Below are 24,544 nucleotides of genomic sequence, written 5' to 3' on the forward strand. Positions count from 1 at the left end.
TCCGTAGCTCTTTTCCACCTCAGCCTCAGAGACTCCTTGCTTTCAGCTAGATACACTCGAGTCTGGGGCAGTGGTCATCTGTTCCCTTCCAGGGGCTCAGGAGCAGAAGCATAAAAGCACAGGTGATCTGAGTGCCCTCAGCGTAACTGCTAAACTTGGTCTCTGTGGCTGTAAAGTGGAACTAAAATCAGGGTCCCACACAGCAGCTGGGAGGAGCAATGAGATGACTCACGCTCCAAGGCGGCTGCTTTAGGTCGCTTCCCTCGCTCTCTGGAGGATGGCTCCAAGGTTCAGGAAAATCCAGCAGCTCCTGCCACTGTGTCCCCCTTCCAGTAGGAAGGTGGACGGCAAGGAGGAGAGCAGAGGGTGAGCGACTCAACAGCCCCTGTGGGCCCAGCCTGGACTGGGCACCCGGAGGAAACCTCATCCTTGTCTCAGTCAGGTCTGCCTCTTTTCCCTGCCCCATAAGCCCTGTCCCTCTTTTCTTAAAGGCCCCAGTAAGATTTCAGAGAAGCATTCCCGAAACTCGGTTCTCCACACTGGGAGCAAAGTACATCTCTGGGCAGGCAACTCGAATCTTTCCCACTGCCCTGGAAGTCCGTTGTTGCCCTTTCACAAAAAAACAGACCTCCGGTGCCTGTTAGTACCCTCTCAGCCCACCTCCCAGGCTCCAGCTTCACCCTCCAGTCTCCCTTGCCTGCAGCTCCAGAGCTGAAGCCCAGTCTCCAGAAAACCCACTCCACAGAAGGGTAAACAGAGGCTGGTGGGGCAGAAGCAAGATCCCCTGCACTTGGGCAAGGCTTGGACAAGCTCCTAACTCTCTGTAATCATTGTAGCGGTGGGGGAGGGGCTGCTCATAGCTCTGGGTGAGGGAGATGCGGCCAGTTTCAGGTCACTGTGCCTGCAGCCTGGCATCTTGTCCTCTGCACCCAGGCTGCCTGGGTGGCCATGACTCAGGGTTAGAATATGAGACCTTCCTCTCCCTTCCTTGTCGCCCAAGGTTACAGTTTCTCCCTTCTTCAGGGGCAATGCCAGCCCCACCCTGGTTGGGTCACCAAGTTCAGTTGGCCACCTGGGCCGCTGGCTTAAAGTGACAGACCTTGGCCACACCTCCACAAATTCCCAGGGCGAGGTGGTTTATTCCTCCTACCCCGGCTCTAGGAAGGAGCATGCCTCAGGCCAGGGGCATGAAGGGCGGTCCCACTGTGGACACTAATGAGATAGTGTAAATAAAAGTACTGTTTTGCAAACATAACAGGCAGAAGAGCTAAACATGGAGAACTGCAGGTGTGAATTCCAGCTCTGACTGAGAGGGGAATGAGCCACATGAACTGTCTGAGCCTCTGTTTACGGGGTTCATCACTTAACAGGAGCAACCACATCTGTCGTGGGAGGCTGCTGCGAAGACTGAGCCTGGCATGTCGCAATAAGTAGCAGCTGCTGTGAATGGACGGCCACAGGTGATCGTGGGGTACTCTGAGCTTCAGCTAGGAAAAGGGGGCACCACAGTTGCAGGGACTTGTCTCTTTTTTATGTCCAGCCCTGCCTCCTTCTATCTTGCTGCCCCCTCTGGGAGTGAGAGGGCAGGAGAGGGGACAGCAACCAGAGGCCACGAGCCCTCCTAATGGGGGATACTCCAGGGACGCTGGAGCCCACCAGTCCTTTACCCTTCCAGAATGAACGTCTCTGCCTGTTTTCAGGGACCCAGAAAAGCAAGCCCAGGGAGAGGGACAAGATTCTTGACAACACAGTTCCCTAAATACAAATGCTTCCTAACAGGGGTGTAGGATAAATATCCACATCTATCAAAATGTAGGGGACATTTTGAGACACAGCCCCTCTCCCTCCGCAAAGGCCTGTGGCAACCCTCCAGAGTGCCTGGCACAAAGTAGGTACTCAATAAATATTTGCCTAATGAATAAGCCAATGAGGTCACCCTGTTTCTCCCCCAACTTTAATCCCAGAAGTCCTCTGGGGAAGGAAATCACCTTCCTCAAACACCGTCATCAGCAATACATATTTATTCAGCATGCAAAGCACACTGGGTACTGCAGGTTGGGGGCAGGGTGGCCATCAGAGGTGACATGGCCTTTACCCACCTAAGTCTTGTGAGAGATAAGCCTCAGGAAGAAGAAAAGGTTAACACCAAGGACATAGCTTCTGCTTTGTGTCAGCCTGTGAGCTAAGTGCCCTAGGGAAATCGTAGTGTAGTAAATGGGGTGGGTCTAATTTGACTCTCTCCTATTGTGAATGGAAAGCCTTGGGAAGTTGGTTAGCAACCTTGCCTATGGGACTGAAGGTTCCTCCCCGCAGGCTGCAGCCCTCGGGGCACCAGTTCCCCAGCAGGAAGTGCCAGTCCTTACTGCCTGGAGGAGGCTGGGAGGAGGGACTGATGGCAGGATATTCCCTGCCTCCTGCTCCTGCTCTGTGCAGGTAGTGAGGTCTCCCCAGGACCGCCTTCTATAGGAAGGGAAAGCTCTAAAAAGAGAGGGGAATCACCAACCCCACTTCCCAAGGCAACCCCTACCTGATTGACTCTTCAGCTAGGGCAAGAGGATAGCTAGCTGGGGAGGGTACCTTGCAGGATCTCCACCCTCCTCCGCAGGACACCTAAGTCCTTTACAAGTGGAGCCATGGTGTGGGGAGCATTCCAGAAAGGTAGGGAGCGCACAGCCTATACCATGTCCCCTTCAGTGCACTTTAGTGCACTGCCCCACCTCCAAGGAAATAACATCATCACTCATCTGACAGATGGTGAGAACTGAGGCCTAGAGTCATTCATAAAGCCAGCGGGAGCACACCTGGAACTGGACCATGTCTCCCAACTCCCAGGCTAGCAATCTCTCCATCATATATTGTTTCTGCCTTAGATGCGTGAAAGTACCCACAGTCTCCTCCCAATTCATGACTGTGGAGAAGGAGAGCACAGGGAACTCAAGGTAGAGAGGCCCAAATCCCTACCAGGGAAGGGCAAAAACACCAGTGTGCAAAGGCACAGAGTTCTTCCGTTAGTGCCTCCAAGCTCAGGTCCTGCCCTCCAGAGGCTGGCACAGTCTCCCATATCCTTTGTGTCCACAACACGGCACTCCTCTCCTCCTGTCTGGCCAAACCCCGGAGAGACAGTGAAACAGCAGTAGCCCCACATGCACTGTTCTTCCAGGAAGGCCAAATATCACTGAGGAAGCTCCAACCCCGAGGGGAAGGGCAGAAACAAGTATCCAATGAACTGTCTTTTTCCCAAACAAAACATGGCTTCAAGTGGGCCATGAACTTGGCCCCAGGGCTCTGCACCCCCCCTTCCATCCCTTGCTCCCCACACCCTGCCATTTCAGATGAGAAAGAGGGCATATTTGGACTTGGAGCCAGCTTTGGGAAGTGGGTGAAAGGCACGATGAGGAAGGGGACAAAAATCACAAAGGCCCCTCCTCCAGACTGGGGCAGGATGCAGAAGAACGGGCAGATTCTGCCTCGGGATCTAAGGGAGCTTAAAAGAGGACAGGATCCTACCCCAAACTGCTGGAAACACCCAATTCTACTCTCCACCCCCCTCGAAAAGTATAATGACAACCAGATGAACAAGTACAGCATAGGTGGGGGGGGGGCGGAGAAGGATGAATCGTAAGGGCCCTCAGGGGACAATGAATTTCCAGAAGGCCACCCTCCCCTCCCCCCAAACACCTCCCCCTTTTCTTGCCTTCCCCTGAACTCAGCCAACCCCACCCTCCATTGGGTAAACCTGCTTTGAAAAGTTAGCTCTTTGTTCTGCAAGCCGGTCTCCAGCTCTAAGCACAATTTCAGAAGATCTGTGCGAAGCACCCCCCATCCACCCTACTCCTGCATCCGACCCCGCCCCGCTCCGGCTGGGCAGCCCAGCACTGCGAGTTGGCCTCTCATTTGAGGTGGGGGCTGGGAAGCTACCATTAACCGGTGGTCCTTTAATCCCTGAACCATCAAGGGTACTACAGATCGTCCAAAAAAAGAGGTCTTGCAGTGGGGCTCAGGTCCTTATCCGCAACCCAGTTCACCAGATGCAACACTCGCCGGCTGATAGCCCCCGCCTCCAGTCTCCAGGCCAGGAAGCCCAGCCATTCGTGGCCAGAGCGGACAGTTTCGCTGGGCCCCCCAGCCTCTGCCCCGCCCCCGCCGCCCCCTCCCCGAGAGCCCCGCGCTTCCGCCTACTTGGCGCTCCGGGCGGTGGGGAGAAGGAGCGTCAGTCTCTCACTCTCTCGGCCTAGGGGGCGGGACTGCACCCCTAACCTCCCCCAGCCCCCACCCCTTGGCCTGGCTTCTCTACCCCTCTTCCGTTCTCCCAACCCCGTCGCACAGAGCCGGCTCTTCTCCAACAGTGGCTGCCTGCCACGCGTGGACTCCTCGCCTCGCCTCTGATCTCCTGGTTTCCAGACTGGGGTCTGTCCCCAACACTCCATGACACCGCCCTCTCCCAGGGATCGCGGGGATCGGGCGGCATAGACCCGGCCCCTCTCTCTTCCCCCAATCTGGGGCACTGCTAGAGAATGGCAAAGACGCGTCTCCCGGTCCCGGGGCTCACCTTATCCAGACAGTTCACCTTCTCGGTGGGGTACACGATTTTGCCGCACCGGGCGCAATTGGGATTCATGGCTACAGGAAAGCCTGGGGCGGGGACGCCCGAGCTCGCGCGCGTTCTCTTTCCCCGGAGCGAGCTGGCGGGAGACGGCAGCGGCTGCAACTACACAGGCGGCGGCGACCGCTGCTGGAGCTAGGGAACTGGCCTCCGCCTCCGCCCTCCTTCCCCTAATAAACACAGCGGGGAGGAGGGGCTGCACCGGGGCGGGGACGCGCCGCGGGCGCGGGCGCGGGCAAGGGCGCGTGCGGGCAGGCGCGCTCCTCGAGAGACTTGAGGCTGTGCGAGGGCGGGTTCCGGGTAGGGCTGTGGGGCCCGGGGTGCGCGCTTAGGTGCTCCCAAGCTGGAGGGCCCTTGAAGAGACGCCGGCTTCGCCCAGAGCCCTTCCCGCGCCGAAGGCGGCGCGGAGCTGATCTGGCCAAACATCTGGTGCGCCCCGGCTGAGGGAGGCGGGCAAACCTCTCGCATCCGTCGAGGGTGGGGTTGGAACCTTCTGAACGCCCGATCGGATTCACCAGATTCGGGGACTTTCCTTTGTACCCGTCCGTAGGAACTACGGACAGAATGGGAACCCCCTTGCCCCGCCCCTCGGTTAGCCTCCCTTCCCCCTCAAATCCTCTCCCACTTTTGTAGGGCGGAACCCGTCGCTCCCGCCTGTACTCAGCGCCTCGCAGCCCAAGGTTGTTCTTTCCCCCCCCCGGCGCCTTTGCTGCGCAGTTTTCCCGCGGTTCCCTGGATTCAAGCACTTTCCGCTTTCCTCTTGGCCCCCTCTCCTCCTTCTTTCCTTTCGCTCTACCCTTATCAACCACCTTGGTGTAGCAGTGTTCTAGTATCCAAAGAAATATCTCCGGGCGCCAAGGTGGCGCGGGGGTATAGCTCAGTGGTAGAGCATTTGACTGCAGATCAAGAGGTCCCTGGTTCAAATCCGGGTGCCCCCTGGCTGGTTTTTCTTCTTCGTAACCAATACATTTCCACCTTTCTTGACTCTTTTTATGTTAACATTGGGTCCTAGATTGAAAGAAAAGAGAAACGCTTTTTCAAAAATTCCTTTCTCATTTTCTAACCTGAGCGGAAAGCTTTCAGTTTTGCTTTGTACCTGGGTGGATATGCGCGCAAATCAGGTACAAAAGCTGCACTTCACGATAGCTGGCGCCAGAGGTATTGGAATTTCCCCGGCCGCGGGTTCCGGAGACAAAATGACTACCCCAAGTTGGCGTTCCTTTTCCGATAGGGGTGTGAGTAGGTCTAGAAAAAGAAACCCACAGACACAGCCTTCCTCCAACTTCAACTTTCTTTATTACCAGTGACATGAACTCGCTGTGTTCACCCTTCCCTGTGGCTCGTAACACAGGTAGACAGAGTCAAAGCACTTCTGAAAACGTTAAAATGCCCAATGCACAGACATAAACTCATTTTAATTTACAAAAATAAAGTTATCTGCTGATGCAAACTTACATAAAGTAATGCAGTGGCGCTCAGACTTGAGTGCATCAAAATTACCTACAGGGCTTGTTAAAACACCACCAGTTTCTGATTCTGTAGGCCTAGGGGGGGTCCCGAGAATTTGCATTTCTGGCAATTTCCCAAGTGATGTTGATGCTGCTGGTCAGGGGACCATACTCTGAGAACTGCTAAACTAGTAATACAAGTCTGTCGAGTTTCATAACCTAAAGGTAGGGAAAGATGTTTTTTGGTTGCGTCACTAACAGTAACAAAAAAGAACAAACCCGTAAACGTGAAGGGAGTAAGGGCCTCCCCTTCGACTAGGTTTGGCCCCAAAAAAGGGGAAGAAAAGGAGAGAGGGAGAGGCATGCTGCTTGGGTGAGGGGTCAGCTGCGATATTTTAAACCCGGAATCCAGTTGTGCCGTCCCTCAAGGTCCCAGGGGAATACTCCCGCGCATTTTTCCCCACGGCTCCCATTACTGTAAGATGCATCTTGAGGCTGGATATGGGCAGAGCTGCAGTCTTGGTACAAAAAGCCCAGACCCTAGATATAACCAACTTTTCACCCCCTGCCTGGACAGAAGCCCTCAAACTTACTACCTGTAGGTTATCAGGCCAAAGGTTTGTCTTTGAAATAATATGACGGAGAAAGCTGTACACGTTTCACCTTTTATATCTGTGTGTCTTGTTTAAATTTTACAATTTTATAAACCTGAATTTGGATTCATTCTTCTAGTCTAATAGGTCAGATATGAACTAGGCAAAATAACATTGCCCCGCCCATCTCCAAAGCCAATAGGCCTTGAACAGTTTCAAGGGATGGGAAGAGTTTGTCGCTTCCTTTCTGCCTATTCAGAGTGGAGGCGGGCTTCTCGCGACTGAGTAGGGGAAGACAGTTTAGAAGCCGTAAAGTTATCCGTGTGCACCTCTTGGTGGCTCCCTGTTTTTCACGGACAAGGACATGGGTCCCTGGAAACTGGAGACAGAGTTGGGTTATTGTGGGTTACACCTGAAAGACACTGAGAAAACGTGAAAGGCAGGTGAAGGGGGTATCGGGATTTGAATCGGAGACCTCTTGATCTGCAGTCAAATGCTCTGCCACTGAGCTATACCTCTTACTATGTGCTTTTTTTTTTTTTTTTTTTTTTTTTTTTTGCTAACAAGTATTTGGTAAATTCTTTTTACACCAATCCTAAATTTTTTTATGATGGAATTATCTATTTGTTCAAAATTAGATACTTCTCACTAAATGATACTGAATTTACTTATGATAAGAAACAAAATTAAAAGACCAGCTCAAAACATACTAACTTGGGTACCAATCCACTTTCTAGGCTAAATTCTTTATCCACAATCCCACCCACCAGCCAGTTTACCTTAAGGAGCAAAAGAACCACCTGTTGCAAAACTGCGTAGGGAATCCTTTCCCCCGTCTCCCTAAGAAGAACACAAACACATCTCTACTGAGAGACTTTTCCTGCCTATACTCTCTAGCAGGGGTGTCCAAACTATAAGCATCTCTGGGCCACACTGGAAGAAGCAGCATTGTCTTGGGCCACACATTAAATACACAGACACTAATGAAAACCGATGAGCACACACACACACAAAAAAAGGTTTTAAGGAAGTTTTCGGTTTTGTGTTGCGCTGCATTCATAGCCATCCTGGGCCCATGGGTTGGACACCCCTGCTAATGGTTCCCCTCTAGTTTTATGGAGCAACTACTATGTGCCCCACTCTAGTCACAGAACATACTTTCAATAGAAAGACACAAAACGTACTTTCCATAGAAAGACACAAAGGTTCTGACTCTGAGTTTAAAATCCAACGGAGACAGACTAGAAAGAAACGCGCAAGTGAATAAACAAGGAAATGCCCAGTAGCGATAAGGGAAATATTAAAATAAATTTAAAAACAAAAAACTACAGCAACAACAACAACAAAAAACCCACAAGATACTGCATTAGGAAGGTACCAGGAAGATGCTATTTCAAGTTGGAGAACCTTGAATCATGGAAGACCTTTCTGTGCAGGTGATTTTGGAGTTCAGACCTGAAGGGGGGGGGCGGGGGGCGGGGAGTGCGGCGGGAGCGGGGCGGGGCGAGGGGTGCCTTCCAGGTAGAAGAAATGGCTACTACAAAGGCCTTAGGGCCAGAGTGGCTAGAGGAGCTGCAGAGGGCCTTGTGCGCCAAGGTAATGAGTTTGGATATTACTCCAAATGGATGAAAAACCAGCAATGGATAATTTTGAGCAGAGGGATTTGAAATCATCTCCCACACTCCTGTGGAAAAGGGTGCTAGGGTGCCCGCATCGGCAGCACATATACTAAAACTGAAAGAGTAACGGAGAAGACTGTCATGGCCCCCGCACAAGGGTGACACCCAATTCATGAAGCATTCCATATATTTTATTCTTGCATTCTTTACCCTTCCATCACTGTATTGATTCTTTTTTATTTTATTTTTTAAAGTAACTTTAATTTTTTAATTTATTGGGTAGAAATCCACCCACTGATGCATTCATTGGTTGCTTCTTGTATGCGCCCTGACCCGGAATTGAGCCTGCAGCCTTGGTGTGTTGGGAAGATGATCCAAACCACTGAGCCACCCAGCCAGGGTTATTGATTAGTTACAAAAAAAAAATTAACCCCAATCACCGCTTCACTTCATCTCTACAAAGTGTTCATAGCAAAACATGTTTGATCTGTTTTCAGTTTCTTGAAAAATTAAGTTGTCCTCCATCAAAAAAAGGAAAAAGATTTATAAGAAGTAAAAAATAGACATGGAGAATACATACAGTAGAATATTACCCTTAAAAAGATCTTGCAATATGTGACAGCATGGTATATTGTGCAGCATGGAATAAGCCAATCATGTAACAAAAGGATAAATACTGCACTATTCCCCTTACATGAGGTGTTTGAAACAGCTAAATTCATAGAGGCAGAGAGTGGAATTGTGGTTGCCAGGGAAAAGGAAAGGGAAATGGATCGTTGTTAATCAATGGGTATAAAGTTTAAATTTTGCAATATGAGTGAGTTCTAGAGATCTGCTGTACAACACTGTCCCTGTCGTTAACACTATTGTATTGTACACTTACAAATCTGTTAAGAGGGTAGATGTCATGTTGAGTGTTCTTTTCACGATAAAAGGGAAGAGTGAGCATAGGGAGACAGGTTAGGATTCTTTTGAAAGAGATGGTGGTGATGTAAACTACAGTGGTGTATTAGTTTCATATTGCTGCTGTAACAAATTACCACACATTTACTTGCTTAAAACAATACATATGTATTATCCAAAAACAACTTCACTGGGCGAAAATCAAAGTGTTGGCATGCTTGCGGTCCTTCTGGAGGCTTTAGGAGGGAGTCAGTTTTCTTGACTTTTGTAGTTACTAGAGGGTGCCTGCCCTTTTTGACTCATGGCCCCTTCCTCCATCTACAAATCCAGGAGAGCATCTTCTCGCCCTCTAGTCTCTGCTTCCACTCTTACATCTTCTCTCTGTCTCTGACTCTGATCCTCCTGCCTCCCTCTCACTAGGACCGTTTGTGATTACATTGAGCTCACCCAGATAATCCAGAATAATCTCCCCATTTTAAGATCCTTAATTTAATCACATCTGCAAAGTCCTTTTTATCATGTAAGGTAGTATATTCACAAGGGGACTGGGAAATGTATGGGGGGCCACTATGTAGCCTACCCCAGGCGGCAGCAGAGCTGGGGAGCAGCGCCAGCACCTGGATTAACCGGGCCTGGAGCCGTGCGCTTCAGGTGCATTAGGTAGCTTGGAGGCGATGAGGGGACGAGAAGAATCAAGAATGACTCTTATTTTTTGTCTTCACTCTCTGAGAGGATGGTGACATGATTTCCTGACATAAAAAAGACTGGAAAAGGAGCACATTTAGGAAAAAGAAAATCAAGAGTTGTTGTTTTTTAAACTTTTAAATAGATAGTAATAAAGCACAACTTCCTATCCTCATGGACTTCACATTCTAGGATGCGATCAGTGTGTTAAGTTTGAGGTACCCCATCGACATTCAAGAGGAGGTGTTAAGTATGCATTTAGAGATCTGGTTAATTCTGGAATTCAGGGAGAGGTCCAGGTTGGAAACAAATTTTAGAGAGTCATCAGAGTATAGTTGGTTGTTGGTGAAGGAGGTAGTTGATTCCAGAAGTGTGGTAGATTTAGTTCATACCTGCTAGTGAGAACTGATGGTTAAATTTTCAGGAATTTTTTAAAGCCAGTTCACGTCTCTTAAGTAGCTTATCAGCGGGTGGGAGTATTTGCACCTTGGGAAATTACATCCCCAAAGCCGGTCTTTTGAGCCATTTGCCAGCACACCACTGCTTCTGACTGATTCTAACTTCCTCCAAGAAGAAAGAGGCAAGCTCTTCAGCTAAGAGAGTGAGGAAGGGAGAAGAGGTCTGGAGAGTTTGAGACAGGAGAATGTATATGTAATGGTCATTTTGGAGAATGAGGAAATGAAACTCGTCAGTCAGCGGTGTAGGAGTACTGGACAGAGAGCCTGGCTGAGATTGCAAGAGTGACACAGATATGTAAGCTTTCCTCCAACAACATTCCGCTGCTTTGGGTGCAGGCTTGTAATCAGGTAGTTGAGTTTAACTAAGATTGTGCTTTGGCCGTTAAGTACAGCACAGGGCTTACGGTGATCCAGGCACTGTGCCAGCTACTGTGGGGAATACAAAAAAGAATGCAGCATGCTCCTACCCTCAAGGAACTTAAAGTCTAGTTGGAGAAACAATGTATACATATCAAGGGGAGAAAATAACTGACAAAGCCAATGCGGGGAGTAGCAGAACTGCAGGAAAAGGTAGTAGGTAATGGGAAAAATGAAGTAGAGACTTTCTTTAAAATCGGAATGGGAAAAAAGAAATGGACAGGAAATTTTTTAAAGGATTTTGTTGAAGGTTTTATTTATTCTTTAGAGAGAGGAGAAGGGCGGGAGAAAGAGGAAGAGAAACATCGACTGGTTGCGTGTTGCCTCTCACAAGCCCCCAACCAGGGACTCGGCCTGCATCCCAGGCAGGTGCCCTGACTAGGGGGAATCCAGCCGGCGACCTTTCCGTTTGCAGGCCCAGCGCTGAACCCACTGAACCACACCAGCCGGGGTGGATTGTTTTCTTGGTTTTCTGTTTTCTAATTTAGGAGAAGCCTGTTGATATTTGAAGGACCCAAGGAAGAGGAGGAAGGGACTGAAGATACTGGATAGAATGGAGAAAATGGGGGCGCCTCTGGTACAGGAGCAGAGAGGGTCTTGGGAAAGACAAGGGAAGCACTTCCTCTCTCATGCAAAGTCCTGGGCTGCAGCTCAGGTTGCAGGCAGGCAAGATGGAAATTAATCTTGAAGAATTCCCAGATGCCAGAGGTAGAAAAGGCTGTAGTTAATGTCAGAAAGGAATACCATCCCACACACCCACAGGACCTTCAGGCATGGGTCCAAGAGGACTTTGCTCTTTTCTTTCAGAACTTGGGTCCTCATTGCTTCTTCAATCTTGTTTTAGTTCTTTAGTATCTCCTCGGGAAGCTTGAAGCAGTTGATCACAAGTACTAAACTGCTTTTAATCAGCTGAGACACGTCTGGTCAGTAGACAGTACAATTAAGCTGTAATCTCAACCTTCCCAGCAGAGGGGGTATAGCTCAGGGGTAGAGCATTTGACTGCAGATCAAGAGGTCCCCGGTTCAAATCCGGGTGCCCCCTGGTGGTCTCACTTTTAAGCATTACCAGCCACCAAGATGGTCACAAGTACAGACAACCTAAACCAAAGAATGGTGTCTCCTAGGTGGACTTTACACTCCAGCACCAGGCTCAATTTGCAAGTAAAAGGATTACTGTACAATGTGATATCCCCAACTTTTCAGATGTCCTTTAGGTCAGTGGTTCTCAAAGTGTGTGGGGACCCTTGGGGTGCTTCTGAGATCCTTGCGGATAGGACAAAGGGAGAGTCTTCATAATACTACATCACTTACCCATTTCACTGTAGTTCTTTCATGGGTGTACATGGAGCTTTTCTGAGGCTACAGTGGTGTGCTATCCCAACAGTTGAAATGTGGAAACATGAAAATCCAGCTGCCTATCATTCCCAGATATTAAAGGGATTTCCAAAAGCAGGTAAAACGAAGCCATTCTTCTCATCAATCTATTTTCATTTGGGAAAACGTAGCTATTTTTCAGAGTTATTATTTCAAATGAATTAACAAATAATTAAACATTCACAATTTTAATTTCTAATCTGATAGATGCCAGTAGGTATAACCTAATATACAACAAAAACTTTTGGGGATCCTCAAAAATTTAAGAATGTACAGTAGTCTTCAGAAAAAAATATTTGAGAACCACTGCTCAAGTGGTGTTGAGCGCAGAGAATGTTGGGGTTGTGACATGGCACAGGAAAAGATAGCATTTGAACAGAGTTTTACAGAACAAGTAGTGGATAAATCCGAAAGAGCCCACAAACCCTAAGCAGTTTGGTATTGGAGTGTGAAGCGTAAGAGGCAAGGTGACAGGAGATGAGGCCAAGGAGAAGATAGGTCATCTCCGGAAAGGCTCTAGTGCTATTCTAAGGATCTTGAACTTTATAAGCACTAGAAAGTCAACACAGATTATGGTCAGACCGTTCAGAGGCTGTTACAATAGCCTCTAAAAGGCAGATCTTTGCATAGAAAAACCTAGGAAGTAGAACCAAGTCAGGGGACCTCGGTGATTAGGTCTGGAGCCTGAGGGAAGAGGAGAATGAATCGTATCCCTGTTTTCTGGTTTAGACATTGGTGGTAGCACCAATCAAGAAAATACAGGCAGAAGAGCATGTTTTCTGAGAAAAGCATGATTTCTGTTTTGGACAACTTCGGTTAGAAGTGCCTGTAGGGTGAAGGTGTCCCAATCATCAGTTTATATGCAAATGCCCCTTGACTAAAAATGGGGTTACCTTCAGATAAACCCATCACAAGCTGAAAATATTGTAAGTAAAAAGTGCATTTAGCCCTGGGCATTGTGACTCTGTGGATTGAGTGCTGGCCTGCGAACTGAAAACTCACCAGTTTGATTCCCAGTCAGGGTACATGCCTGGGCTGTGGGCCAGGTCTCCAAGTTGGGGGTGTGCGAGAGGCAACCAATACATGTTTCTCTCTCACATCCATGTTTATCTCCCTCTCTTTCTCCCTCTTTTCTCCTCTCTCTAAAAACAAAATAAAATATTTAAAAAATAAAATAAAATAAAAATGTAATAAGCAGTATTAAGGAAAAATGCCTTGCATTAAGAAGGCTTATAATATAGGAATTTGACCTGGTATGGGGGGCAGGGTAGATTTCTCTAAGAAAGAGACATTTAAGTCGGGATCTGAAATATCAGTAGACTTGAAATACATGGTAAAGGTAGGCAGTGTAGGCTATTCCAAGCATGTGTGAGGCCTATGGGTATTCAGGAGCATGGCCGGTGCCTGGGACTAAAAGCCAACCATGCAGAGCAAGAGACAGCATGTTGCAAGATGAGGGTGACAAGGTAGGACAATGCCAGACCAGGGCCTTGTAGGCCATGATATGGATTTTAACTTTGATTCTAAGAACAGTAGAAACCATTGGAGGATTTTCAGGAGAGTGACATTATAATATTTATATTTCTCAAAAAGTATTGCTGGCCATTGTATGAAGGGTGAGTGGATGGAGGAGAGAGAAATACAGGCCAGGAAATATGTTAGGAGGCTTCAGAAGTAGTTTAGGCGAGACGTGGAGGTACCTTAGACCAGAGTGTTAGTAGAGGCGAAGAGAAGTGAATAGAGTTGATAGATATTTAGAAGGCAAACTGAAAAGAACTTAGACAGAAATCTCAGATGGATGCCTGGATAGATGATGGTTCCATTTAGCAAGAAAGACAAATGTGGTAAGGAAATTGTAAGTTCAGAAATACATACAATTTGGCTAAGCTGCGAAAGAGACAGCAAATTAACAAACCAGTGTTTTTGAGTTTTCAACTACTTTTGAACTAGTCAAAAGGAGACTCTAGTAGCTACAGAAGCTGGAAGGATCAAGTGAAGGCATTTTAAGAGTGACAGAGAAATTTATAGATTCATAGATTTATAGACTTCTTTTATTTTTAGTCCTCACCTGAGGATATGTTTATTGATTCTAGAGAGGAAAGGCAAGACAGAGAGAGAGAGAAATATAGATGTGAGAGAAATATCGATCCATTGACCCCTGCGTGCTCCTGGACCCAGAACCACATCACATGCCCAGATTTACAGACTTGTTCTTTTTATTTCTTTTTTTTTATGATTTTTTTTTTGAGAGAGGGGAAGGGAGGGAGAAAGAGAGGGAGAGAAGCATCAATGTGTGGTTACCGCTTGTTCATCTCCTACTAGGGACCTGGAGCACAACCCAGGCATGTGCCCTAAACTGGGAATGGAACTGATGACCCGCTGGTTCACAGGCTGGTACTCAATCCATTGCGCCATACCAGCCAGGGTGGTTTCATAGACTTCTTAATGTGGAAGCGCCCCAGAGCTCAGTCCATAGTTGTCTTTATTTACTCTTCTTCATAATCTCATCCTCTATCATGACTTTAAGTATATCTGTATGTAGACAACTTCCACATTTATATCTCCTCTCCAGAATTCCGGGTTACTATGTCCAACGTGTTATTTAATCTCCTTTTGGTGTCGAAACACCTAACTCAACATATCCAAAACTGAGCTATTCTTACCCCACAAACCTATCCCTTCTATAACTTTCCCCTTCTCTGTTAATGGCATTGTCATCTTCCACGGGCTCAGACTTAAAACCTTGGAGACATTTTGACACCTCTCTTTCTTATACATCCCCACAAACATATCCAGAATCTTGATCACATCACAGTACCTCTTCCTCTACCACTTGAGTGCAAACCACCTTGGTGTTCTATTGTCCAGGCACACTCCTGCCTTAGGGCTTTTTATTAGCTGATGACTCTAGACTGCTCTTCACTGGACATTGGTATAAGCAACCCACCTTAATAAAGTCTTTGCTCTAATGTCAACTTCTTCCATGAAGCTCACAGACGATTCTATTTTAAATTGTATTCTGCCCCTCCTCCCACTTCCTGATGCCTCTTTCCTTGTTCTATTTTTATTTTTTCATAATACTTAACACCATCTAACATACTATATATTGCAATTTATTATATTCATTGTTCGGTGTCTAATATCCCCCTTCACCACCACCCAGCAGCGAGCTCCATAAGGGCAAGAATGTTGATTTGTTTTGTTCTCTGATGTAGTCTAATGTATGCCTAGAACATTATCTGGCATAAAGTGGGCACTCAATATTTAATGAATACCGTGTTGACAGAAAGAAACCAGAAGCACGGGAGAGACTAAAGCTGTGAGAGCGATAATTAATAAAGCAAGATATCTAAAATACAAATGGGTATGGGACCAGGCACAGATATATGCAATTACCTGTAGTGTTAGAATGGCACTTTTCAATTACATCACATCCTAACGAGATCATTTAGCGTTTTCCCTAGCCCCTACAGAGCACGGATGTTTTTAATCATTTCTGAACCTAGTATCCAGCGAAGTCCCTGGCATTACGTGCTCAAAAAATTGTGTTGGGTAAATTAACAAACCAATGTTTCTGTGTTCTCAACTACTTCCGAACTCGTGAAGATGCTACCCTAGGCTTCAGTCGGCTCTGCAGCCCTCAACCCCGTAACAGCCCACTTCCAGGATTCACTACGTAATAGCAGCGCGCCCTAGGGGAAGAGCGGGTTGAGCAAACTCCGGATCACGTGAGGATAATGGGCCGGGCGTAGAAGTTCATATCCCAGCATCCTTTGTTTGCACTTCCTTTCTATCCTTTTCCGGCGTTCAAGATGTCGAAGCGAGGTAAGATTTTGGCTCTAGGGGATCCTTCGCCATCTGCCGCGTGGTGGCTGCCGGCCTCGCAAGGAGCGGTGGCCATGGGCAGCGGGGGCGCTTTGCTTTCGTCCGAGTGAGAGACAGTGAAAGATAGCACCGCGAGAGCACTGCCTGGGCCTCTGAAAGTCGCGGTGGGGGCCCTTGGAGAGTGGAGCTGGCCGGAGCCGCACATGATTGCAGACCGAAGCCCGCAGGATCACTCCGTGCTTAGTGCTGCGCTAATGCGTTTGCAGCTGGGCTGGCTTGAGCGGTCTGCCGCCTTGCAGGGAGAACTGCTGCAAAAGTTGGAGCGAGGGTTGAGTCGTCCAGGCCCCTCAATCTCAATGTAGGGGTGGTCGTAACAAGGAATTGGCTGTTTGACAGGAGAACTGGTTGGCACACAGGGAAAGGAGCAAGTGGAGCTCTAGAGAGAGCGAATCTGTAGTGTAATTTCGAAATCATATGCGAATGAATTTATAGCCTTGGGATGGGAGGGGAACTCCGAGCCCTGACCCGGCAGTGATCTGTTTCCCTTCCTACCCACAGGACGTGGTGGGTCCTCCGGTGCGAAATTCCGGATTTCCCTTGGTCTTCCGGTCGGAGCCGTGATCAACTGTGCTGACAACACAGGTGAGGTCTTCGGCTGCACCCTGCCAAACCACCCCTTTTAAAAGCACTCATTGGGCCTTTCCCTAATGACCCACTGAGCCGTCAAGAAAGGGCAAAGTAAAAACACCGCTTTTGGGTGAAGTGGCAGCGTGTTGTGTTGTTTCGCTTCAATCGGTGGTGTGACAAGGTGTTCCGCCTTCGGGGGCGTGGTGTTCGAGTGGGGGGTGGCGAGGGTTTGGAAGTGTTTGAGGAATGTTACCCTTTGTTTCACAGAGTTGCCTAGGAGGCCCTCGAAGAACGCGTTTTCTGCTTACATTCTTTTATAGGAGCCAAAAATCTGTATATCATCTCTGTGAAGGGGATCAAGGGACGATTGAACAGACTTCCCGCGGCTGGTGTGGGTGACATGGTGATGGCCACAGTCAAGAAAGGCAAACCAGAGCTCAGAAAGAAGGGTGAGTAGACTAACAACGCTTCTGTTGCTTAGAGGACAGTTGAAGACTTTTCCCTTTCTTGAAAAATGGAACAGTAACTGTACCCTTCTTAAGGCCTCTTAAAGTTTGATTTCTTTGGAGGGGGCAGTGTGAGATAAATAGCCTAAGTTCTTCAGTGGCTTCTAGTGTAAGCTGGCGGCATACGCTGTCCCCGCGCTGCGTATTTACCCTGTCATTTCCCCAGCAAGTCCTCAGGTCACGTACCTACACCCCTGGAAATTCAAAAGCCCCATGTGTACGACATTTAGGGTTGTCTCATACCAGTGGTCCTGTAGTTCACTACTGATTCCCTTGGCTACAAATGAACATGGTGGTACTTACTAAATACAATTTGTTCATGGGTGGTTTACAGCTTAACCAGGTGAGAGCACAGCTTTGAGACGTCATGTCTCCTCAGGCAAGTTTTCTTTTCTGGAACTACTGATTTGAAAGGGAATGCTGATATCACCATACTTTGTCAAGTGGTTGGTTAAGCATGTAGGGCATGTGACGTATAACCATTCTTTTCTCTCTTTTTTTTAAAAAATTTCCTCTATTGATTCTTAGAGAGGGAGAAACAGCAGTTTGTAGTTTCACTTATACATTCATTGGTTCATTCTTGTATGTGCCCTGACCAGGGATGGAACTGCAACCTTGGCATACAGGGATAACCATTCTTTTCTCTCTTTTTTTTAAAAAATTTCCTCTATTGATTTTTAGAGAGGGAGAAACGGCAGTTTGTAGTTTCACTTATACATTCATTGGTTCATTCTTGTATGTGCCCTGACCAGGGATGGAACTGCAACCTTGGCATACAGGGATGATGTTCTAATCAACTGAGCTATCTTGCCAGGGCCAGTTTCTTACTCTTTAAGGTTCTTTTTAAGATGAGATCACCTCAAGTTTGTGATGTCAGAAGTTTGACGTGATTGCTTCTAAATCTCTTTTGACATAAATTAAAACAGGGAGCTGCTCACTTCTTAATGCAGGCTGATTCCCAACAGTTTCCTGCTGGATATATGAATTAAAGGGGGAGGCCTAGGAGCACTTCTGACTTGAGATATTCTGTGTGGCTTTAGAGCTTCTAAGACTTGGTCCACTTTTCATTTTTCGGCTCCTGAGTTTTTCTCAGCTGCGTGTTTAGTCTGTCTCTGATCTGGGGTGTCTTGCTTTTCCTGAGAAGTCCTAGCCATCTTTTACAAATGTGACAGGTCTCAGCCACATGTCAGTTAAACCTTGTGAGTCCCCATAACTCCCCCCCCCCCCCGCTTCAGTTTTTAGCTTTTTGGTGAGGAATCTTTGTTCACTTTTAATATCCTTTGAAGGCTTGGGAGGCAAGGGGCAAGTAGCACTGTGGTTAAGCATTGATATATCGGTGTGTAGATCAGGATTGGCGCGCAACTGGACAGGCTCTCCTTGTAGAACACTCACTGGGTCTTACCTGTGGCCTGGGGGGCTGTCAGGGAAGGACAGAACAGTTGGCCATTGCTGTGGGTGAGACGGCAGCAGGATGTGCTGTGGGTCTCAATCAGTTATGGGACAGACCGGAGGACATGTCATGGTTCCAAAAACAGTCGTGACTTTCCAACTATTAATGTGCTCTTTGTCCTTGTTTCTGCTAGGTGACTGCTTCCCCTCACCTCAGACCTAATGTGTTACACAGAGAAATGGGGAAAGGGGCAGAATGGGAGTCCAAAATCCTGGATTTGTGTGGCCTTGTTTATCTGCTAGATTCATTTGTGAGGATTGAAATGGTTTATAAGTACATAGAGGGTCCAACAGAAGAGACACTCAGTAAATATTAGTTATTTGTCACTGATTGTATATTTTTGTTAAACACTTGATCAGAGGCTGTCAGTGTACATATATCAAGTCGGCTCAAGCAGAGCCATGGTAGTTTCAGTATCTGAACTTGAATGCGGAAATCGTAACTATTATCCCTATTTTACAAGAGGAAAACTTAAGCTCCAGAAGATTAATTTATTCAAGGTCTCCAGGCTAGTATCAGTCAGGATTTAAATCAAGATGTGTCTGTTAAAAAGTTGTTTATGTCCCTGGAAAACAGTTCCTCCAAAAGGTAAATATGATTACACAAGAAGGACAAGTTGAATTTCAGTTAACCAACGCTTAGATCTCTAAGAGATAATCATTGTCAGTATTTGGTTGTATATCCTTTTTTCTTGACTTCTAAGCAAAAAAGAATTAGCTGTAAACTTTCCTATGTAAATGGAGCCCTTATCTTCCCATAACCCGTTCTACTTGCTTTACAGATGGTTGTCCTCTGTTTTACAAACTACAGATACACGTGATCATTTAAAATGGTCTTGTTCTGTGCACAGGCCATGCCATATTTGGGTTAATTAACCCAAGTGTTCGCTCTGCTAAAAACATATGTGCCCTGCAGTTAGAAAGGCGTTTGAACACATCACCGGCCTGGGGCTGTTTAAACAGTTTAACCAAACACATGGATAGCAGACCAAGTCATACAATTTATGTCAACAACATGAATGACAATATTAAAAAAGAAGAGAGTCTTACTCATTTTGTGGTAAACCAATGCAAATCTGGTATGCAAACACAGACTCTGATAAAATACCTAAAATGCATGGTACTATTGCAATGAAGAAAAAAGTCAAAACTGGAACAGATGGCAGTGACCATAAATCAGAAGCCCAGTCAGGGAACATCAAATTTGGCTAAAACCTAAAGGTATGGAACATCAAATCCTCAGGTTCCCTGATTACCCTCCAAGCTATATTCCTTAGTAATTTACTAAAAGAGACTAATGAGATGATGTTATCCATGCTGTTTGACGGGTTTCCTGGTTTCAGGGAAGTATATTTGGTACCTGAGAGGCATGACATTGCATTTTTTGAATTTGGAAATGATGGGCTGGCTGGAGCTTCCCAGGATGCTCTACGAGGATTTAAGATCACACTGTTCCATTCCAAGAAGATCGCCTATGCTAAGAAATAACATTTGGGATGGTTGTCTTTAAAGGACTTGGTATAATGTTTATGGTGCTTGTTTTATTCCATTTGGTCAGGCCATTTCAATAGTGGGGGGATGAAGTGATAAAAGTGAGATTTTTGTGCAGGTGTTTTTGTTTTGTTTTTTAATTACCAGGCCTTCAGCCTTAGTGAACTACGAAATAATGAAGGCCTCAATTTGTACAATAAACTTTTGTTTGTATATTGTTTTTTAAAAAGGCATTTGTGATAAGGTAGAGTATGGTCAAGATCCTGGGCATACTCATAGAGTGTGTATGTGTGTGTGTGTGTGTACATATGCTCACTAGCAGTTACTGGTTTTCTTTGGGTAAATTAGTTGGTGTATAAGTGAGTTTATATTTGTAAAACCTAAGGTATAGAACATACTGATTTCAACAAATTCTTGGAAACAGTAATTTTTTGATCATGGTATATACTTTATTTGAGGTTTTGTATATACTAGAATGGAATATTGCCTAATAAGTTAATAGTGGCCTCCCCACTTACTCAGTCTGGAGTGGGGGGTTATTCCCTGTTCTGTGATACTAGGATCTTGGCAGTACCCACCTGTCATAGGTAAAATGGGAAGAAATGCAGGAAGTGTTTATCAGGTTTCCTTTGTACATCTTTTCAAACAGAAAACGTTGGGGCACTGGACAACATGTAAACTGCTTTTTTGTGGTTGGCACTGGGAGCTGACAGATTAATGACTACTATCCTTTTTTCCTTCTTAGTACATCCAGCGGTAGTAATTCGACAACGAAAGTCATACCGGAGAAAAGATGGCGTGTTTCTATATTTTGAAGATAATGCGGGGGTCATAGTAAACAATAAAGGTGAAATGAAAGGTAAGGATCCATGGTCTTCCTTATATCCTTGAGATTGGGTGATTTAATTCTTAGGTCAGGAGTACAAGCAGAGGAGGGCCCTCTGATCTTACCCGATACCTCATTCTTCTTTTTGCAGGTTCTGCTATCACAGGACCAGTTGCAAAGGAGTGTGCAGATTTGTGGCCCAGGATTGCATCCAATGCTGGCAGCATTGCATGATTCTCTTATGTATTGGTAAAGAAAAAAAACATTAAAAATTATTTCATCCCAATGCTTGCCTTCCTGTTCATTTGTACATGTCACAATCCTCACAAGAGGATGTGTTTAAAGAGAGGAAGGAAGGGAGAGAGAAGCATTGATAAGTTTCTTATATGTGCCCTGGCTGCTCCCAACCAGGAATGGGATGGAACCTGCAACCTTTTTTTGTGTATGGGAACGATGCTCCAAGCAACTGAGCCACCCGGCAGGGCTACATGTCACTCTCCTTGACAACACCCTTGCCTACTTTGTAAAATGGAAACTACTCAGCAAACTTTCTTAGGGCATATGTAATAAAAGATAAATAGTCCTTGCACTTCGGTGAGTATACAGAGCTTTTAGAACTTTCCGATTTCTGTTATAAAAACTAGGTATTTGTGTTTGGAGTCCATAAGTAAACAGCAGGTACTGCTTGATGACAGGTTACCCCAAGTAATGACCATGGAGTTAGAAAGGTAGTCAAGATAAGGTGGAGCGTTCACATCGTGGATGTGCTTGGAGTTCAGGGAGCAATATGAGTAGGAACCAGGTGCACACTTACATATATGCAAACTTCCGCATTTACAGGTTTTCTTTGGGGACATTTGCGTGTAAATGAGCATATTTGAAAACCCGACACATGGTAAATACCATGTAAATTTGCTGTTGTGGAAGATGATTAAATTAATGGTATTTGCAGGGCTTTTTTCCCCAGTATATCTGCCAAATCCTAGTTTAGGAATAAAAGATATAATTATGGCAGCACAATAGGCATATGTCCTGGCAAGTTCTGGCTGAAGGTATTGAATACTGTAGCTTTAATTTCCAAACCATGATTTGGCTGACCCATTCGGGGCCTGGGAAAAAGGAGCGCTCCCCTGATTTGGGTCAATAACCCAGCCTAAAGATGTTGAAATAGGCTTTTTAGACTAAAGTTTTGTGTTCATATCTAGTATCTGGAAATTCTCAACCCTAAATGGTATCTATAAGTTAGGTATAATGCAAGGCTGAAGCTTAGAGTACAGGAAGACCCTACCCAGCACATAATCCCTTGGTGAGATGACTACCCTTTAATCCAAAATTAGGAATGAAATGTACCAGGACTAGAGAGCAGTGCTTTTTCAACTGGAAGAGTTGAAATGTGTCCAAGCCATATCCTGGACCAATTAGGTCAGACTAGAGGTAGGACTAGATAGCATCAGGACTTTTTAGAGCAGCCCAAATTTCCAAGGTGCACACAGTACTAAGAAGCAAGTACTCTGTTCTAGGCAGAGCCAGTCTTGGTTTTACGAATATTAAATTGGAAGTCTCTTAAAACAGACTTGGCTTCCCTGCTACCACGTTCCAGCATGGTAAACTTCAAGTCTATTGGGATAAGCACTCAGATCCATTAAAATTGAATCCTTTTATTTGATTGTGTGAGAGAGATGGGAGGTTTGTCCAGAAAAAGTCCAGCCACTGTTAAAATCAGAAGTTTGTGTGACATCCATGTAACCTGGCAGCCAAGGAGAGTGGACCAGAATGCACATGTGTTAACAATGACGACTACTAGTAAGTGGGGCCAGTAGACACCCTTAAGTGAGCATGTATACTGTGTGGCTGGCACATTCAAAATGAGTAGAGCAATGAATCTATCAAATTTTGCATTAAGCTGGAACATTCTGTGAAACTATTCAGATGATTCAGAAAGCTTTCAGAGATGATGCAATGAGTGCAGCACAAATAAAGTGTGGCAAAAATGCTAAAAATGGTCAAGAATCTTGAAAATGATCCATTGTCTGGAAGGCCTGCAACAAGCAGAACACCTGATTATGTTGAATGTGTACAGGCTGCAATCAACAAAGATTGATGACTAACAGTGGGAGATATAAGCGCTGATTGGGGATTCCAAAAACTGTCCAAGATCATGGCAAAATTGATTCTGAAGCTTCTGCTATCAGAGCAGAAGGAACATCTTGCTGCAGTTGCTAATGACGATTCAAACTGCTCCCAGTAAACCAGATTTCCTCAAGAAGCTCATAACCAGATGTATGGCTATAATCCTGAAATGAAGGCCCAGTCCCAACAAAAGTCGCCCGGTTCACGCCTGGAGAAGGTTTGGCAAAGTTGTAGCAAGATCGAGACTGTGTTAACTATGTTTTTTGATTGGGAAGGTGTCCGTCATGAGTACGCCCCTCCAGGCTAAACAATAAGGAGTATACCTCTATGTTCTTGGTTGAGAGATGCGATATAACAAAAAAGGCTGCCGCTATGGGCAACTGGTGATTGGCAGCTTCATCACAACACGCCTGCTCATGGATCACATCCCATGCAGTTGTTTTTGGCAAAAGATCAAATCACCCATATAACTCAGCCCCTCTACAGCCCAGATTTGGCGCCCTGCAGCTTGTGGCTTTTCCCAAAACTAAAACCATCTTTGAAAGGGAAGAGATTTCAGACCATCAATGAGATTCAGGGAAATATGACGGCAGCTGATGGCAATTCCAACAAAAGATTTTGCAGAACGTTTTGGACAGTGGAAGAGATGCTGGGAGAACTGTGTGGGGTCCCAAGGTGCCTTCTTTGAAGCAGACTGCGGTGTCATTGTGCTAAGTAGAATGTTTCTTGTATCTCCTATCTTCAATAAATATCTGTTTTTCATAGTACATGGCTTGATACTTTCTGGACAGACCTCATATATACGAAATTCACCTGTCTGCACCATATGTGAGGGCTGGGCCTGTCATTTTTCCCACTTGTCCTTGTGTTCGTGTTTTCTCCAGGTTCTTTTGAGGGTTTAATAGAATGGACCTTCTATTCTATTGGTATGCCTCCTCACACAACCAAAAGGACAACAAATTTTAAAAAATAACCAGAACTGCTAGAAAATTAAACTGTATGGAAGTTAGACAACCAAGGAGTTAAACAGGATTACTCTATCCCACAAAGCTATCATTTAGAATGGAAGGGCAGGTAAAGTGCTTCCCAGATAAGGTAAAGTCAGACTACAGACTTATTTTCTATAATTTCAGATTTGACTTGCAGTCCTATCATAGTGTAGAAATATTAAATATGTTACATATTGAACTGCCAGGATTAATGATTTATTTCTTTAAAGATATTATTTATTTAGAGGCGGGAAGGGAGAAAGAGAGGGAGAGAAACACTGATGTGAGAGAAACATCGATTGGTTACCTCCGGTACATGTGCTGACCTGGGACCAGATCTGCAGCCCAGACATTTGCCTCGACTGGGAATGGAATGTGTGCTCTCCCTTTCTTTTTCTTTCTTTCTTTCTTTTGTCCTTTCTTTCTTTCTTTTTAAGTATATATTATTGATTATGCTATTTCAGTTATTCCATTTTTATCCATTATCAGTGCTCTCCCTTTCTTTTTCTTTCTTTTGTCCTTTCTTTTTAAGTCTATTTTATTGATTATGCTATTTCAGTTATTCCATTTTTCCCCCTGTATTCCCCTCTTCCCTGCACCCC

At 45.9% G+C, this 24,544-nt stretch overlaps 2 protein-coding genes, 4 non-coding genes and 1 pseudogene across 6 annotated transcripts in view; 6 read left to right on the forward strand and 1 right to left on the reverse strand.

Moving 5' to 3' along the window:
- Positions 1–4,755, reverse strand: part of LASP1 (LIM and SH3 protein 1) — a 37,659-nt gene extending 32,904 nt beyond the window's left edge. The window contains exon 1 of the mRNA XM_054593876.1: positions 4,550–4,755. Within this exon, the coding sequence (XP_054449851.1) occupies positions 4,550–4,618 (69 nt within the window). The 5' untranslated portion in view covers positions 4,619–4,755. The remainder of the gene's footprint in view (positions 1–4,549) is intronic.
- A 714-nt stretch (positions 4,756–5,469) lies between these two features.
- TRNAC-GCA (transfer RNA cysteine (anticodon GCA)) lies at positions 5,470–5,541 on the forward strand. Its single transcript has one exon. It is a non-coding gene; the product is annotated as a tRNA-Cys (tRNA).
- A 2,807-nt stretch (positions 5,542–8,348) lies between these two features.
- On the forward strand, positions 8,349–8,455 carry LOC129087092 (U6 spliceosomal RNA). The gene has a single exon (XR_008530875.1). It is a non-coding gene; the product is annotated as a U6 spliceosomal RNA (small nuclear RNA).
- Positions 8,456–11,695: 3,240 nt separating this feature from the next.
- Positions 11,696–11,767, forward strand: TRNAC-GCA (transfer RNA cysteine (anticodon GCA)). The gene has a single exon. It is a non-coding gene; the product is annotated as a tRNA-Cys (tRNA).
- Positions 11,768–15,844: 4,077 nt separating this feature from the next.
- Positions 15,845–21,109, forward strand: RPL23 (ribosomal protein L23). The gene is made up of 5 exons (XM_054593801.1): positions 15,845–15,924; positions 16,483–16,566; positions 16,872–17,000; positions 20,743–20,856; positions 20,975–21,109. The coding sequence occupies exons 1-5, from the start codon at positions 15,912–15,914 to the stop codon at positions 21,055–21,057; spliced, it is 423 nt and encodes a 140-aa protein (XP_054449776.1). The 5' UTR covers positions 15,845–15,911; the 3' UTR covers positions 21,058–21,109.
- Positions 16,598–16,733, forward strand: LOC129087096 (small nucleolar RNA SNORA21). The gene has a single exon (XR_008530879.1). It is a non-coding gene; the product is annotated as a small nucleolar RNA SNORA21 (small nucleolar RNA).
- Positions 19,397–20,074, forward strand: LOC129087023 (U2 small nuclear ribonucleoprotein B''-like; annotated as a pseudogene).
- Positions 21,110–24,544: the final 3,435 nt, after the last annotated feature.

This window comes from Pteronotus mesoamericanus, unplaced genomic scaffold (genome assembly GCF_021234165.1).
Source record: "Pteronotus mesoamericanus isolate MK-2021 breed Mesoamerican mustached bat unplaced genomic scaffold, CSHL_Meso_final scaffold_476, whole genome shotgun sequence".
NCBI classification, from domain to species: domain Eukaryota; kingdom Metazoa; phylum Chordata; class Mammalia; order Chiroptera; family Mormoopidae; genus Pteronotus; species Pteronotus mesoamericanus.

Bases quoted from the DNA above. Each gene is read 5' to 3' on its own strand.
- RPL23 (XM_054593801.1), top strand. The intron at 16,567-16,871 runs GTGAGGTCTTCG...ATTCTTTTATAG, and splicing joins CAACTGTGCTGACAACACAG to GAGCCAAAAATCTGTATATC. The intron at 20,857-20,974 runs GTAAGGATCCAT...TTCTTTTTGCAG, and splicing joins CAATAAAGGTGAAATGAAAG to GTTCTGCTATCACAGGACCA.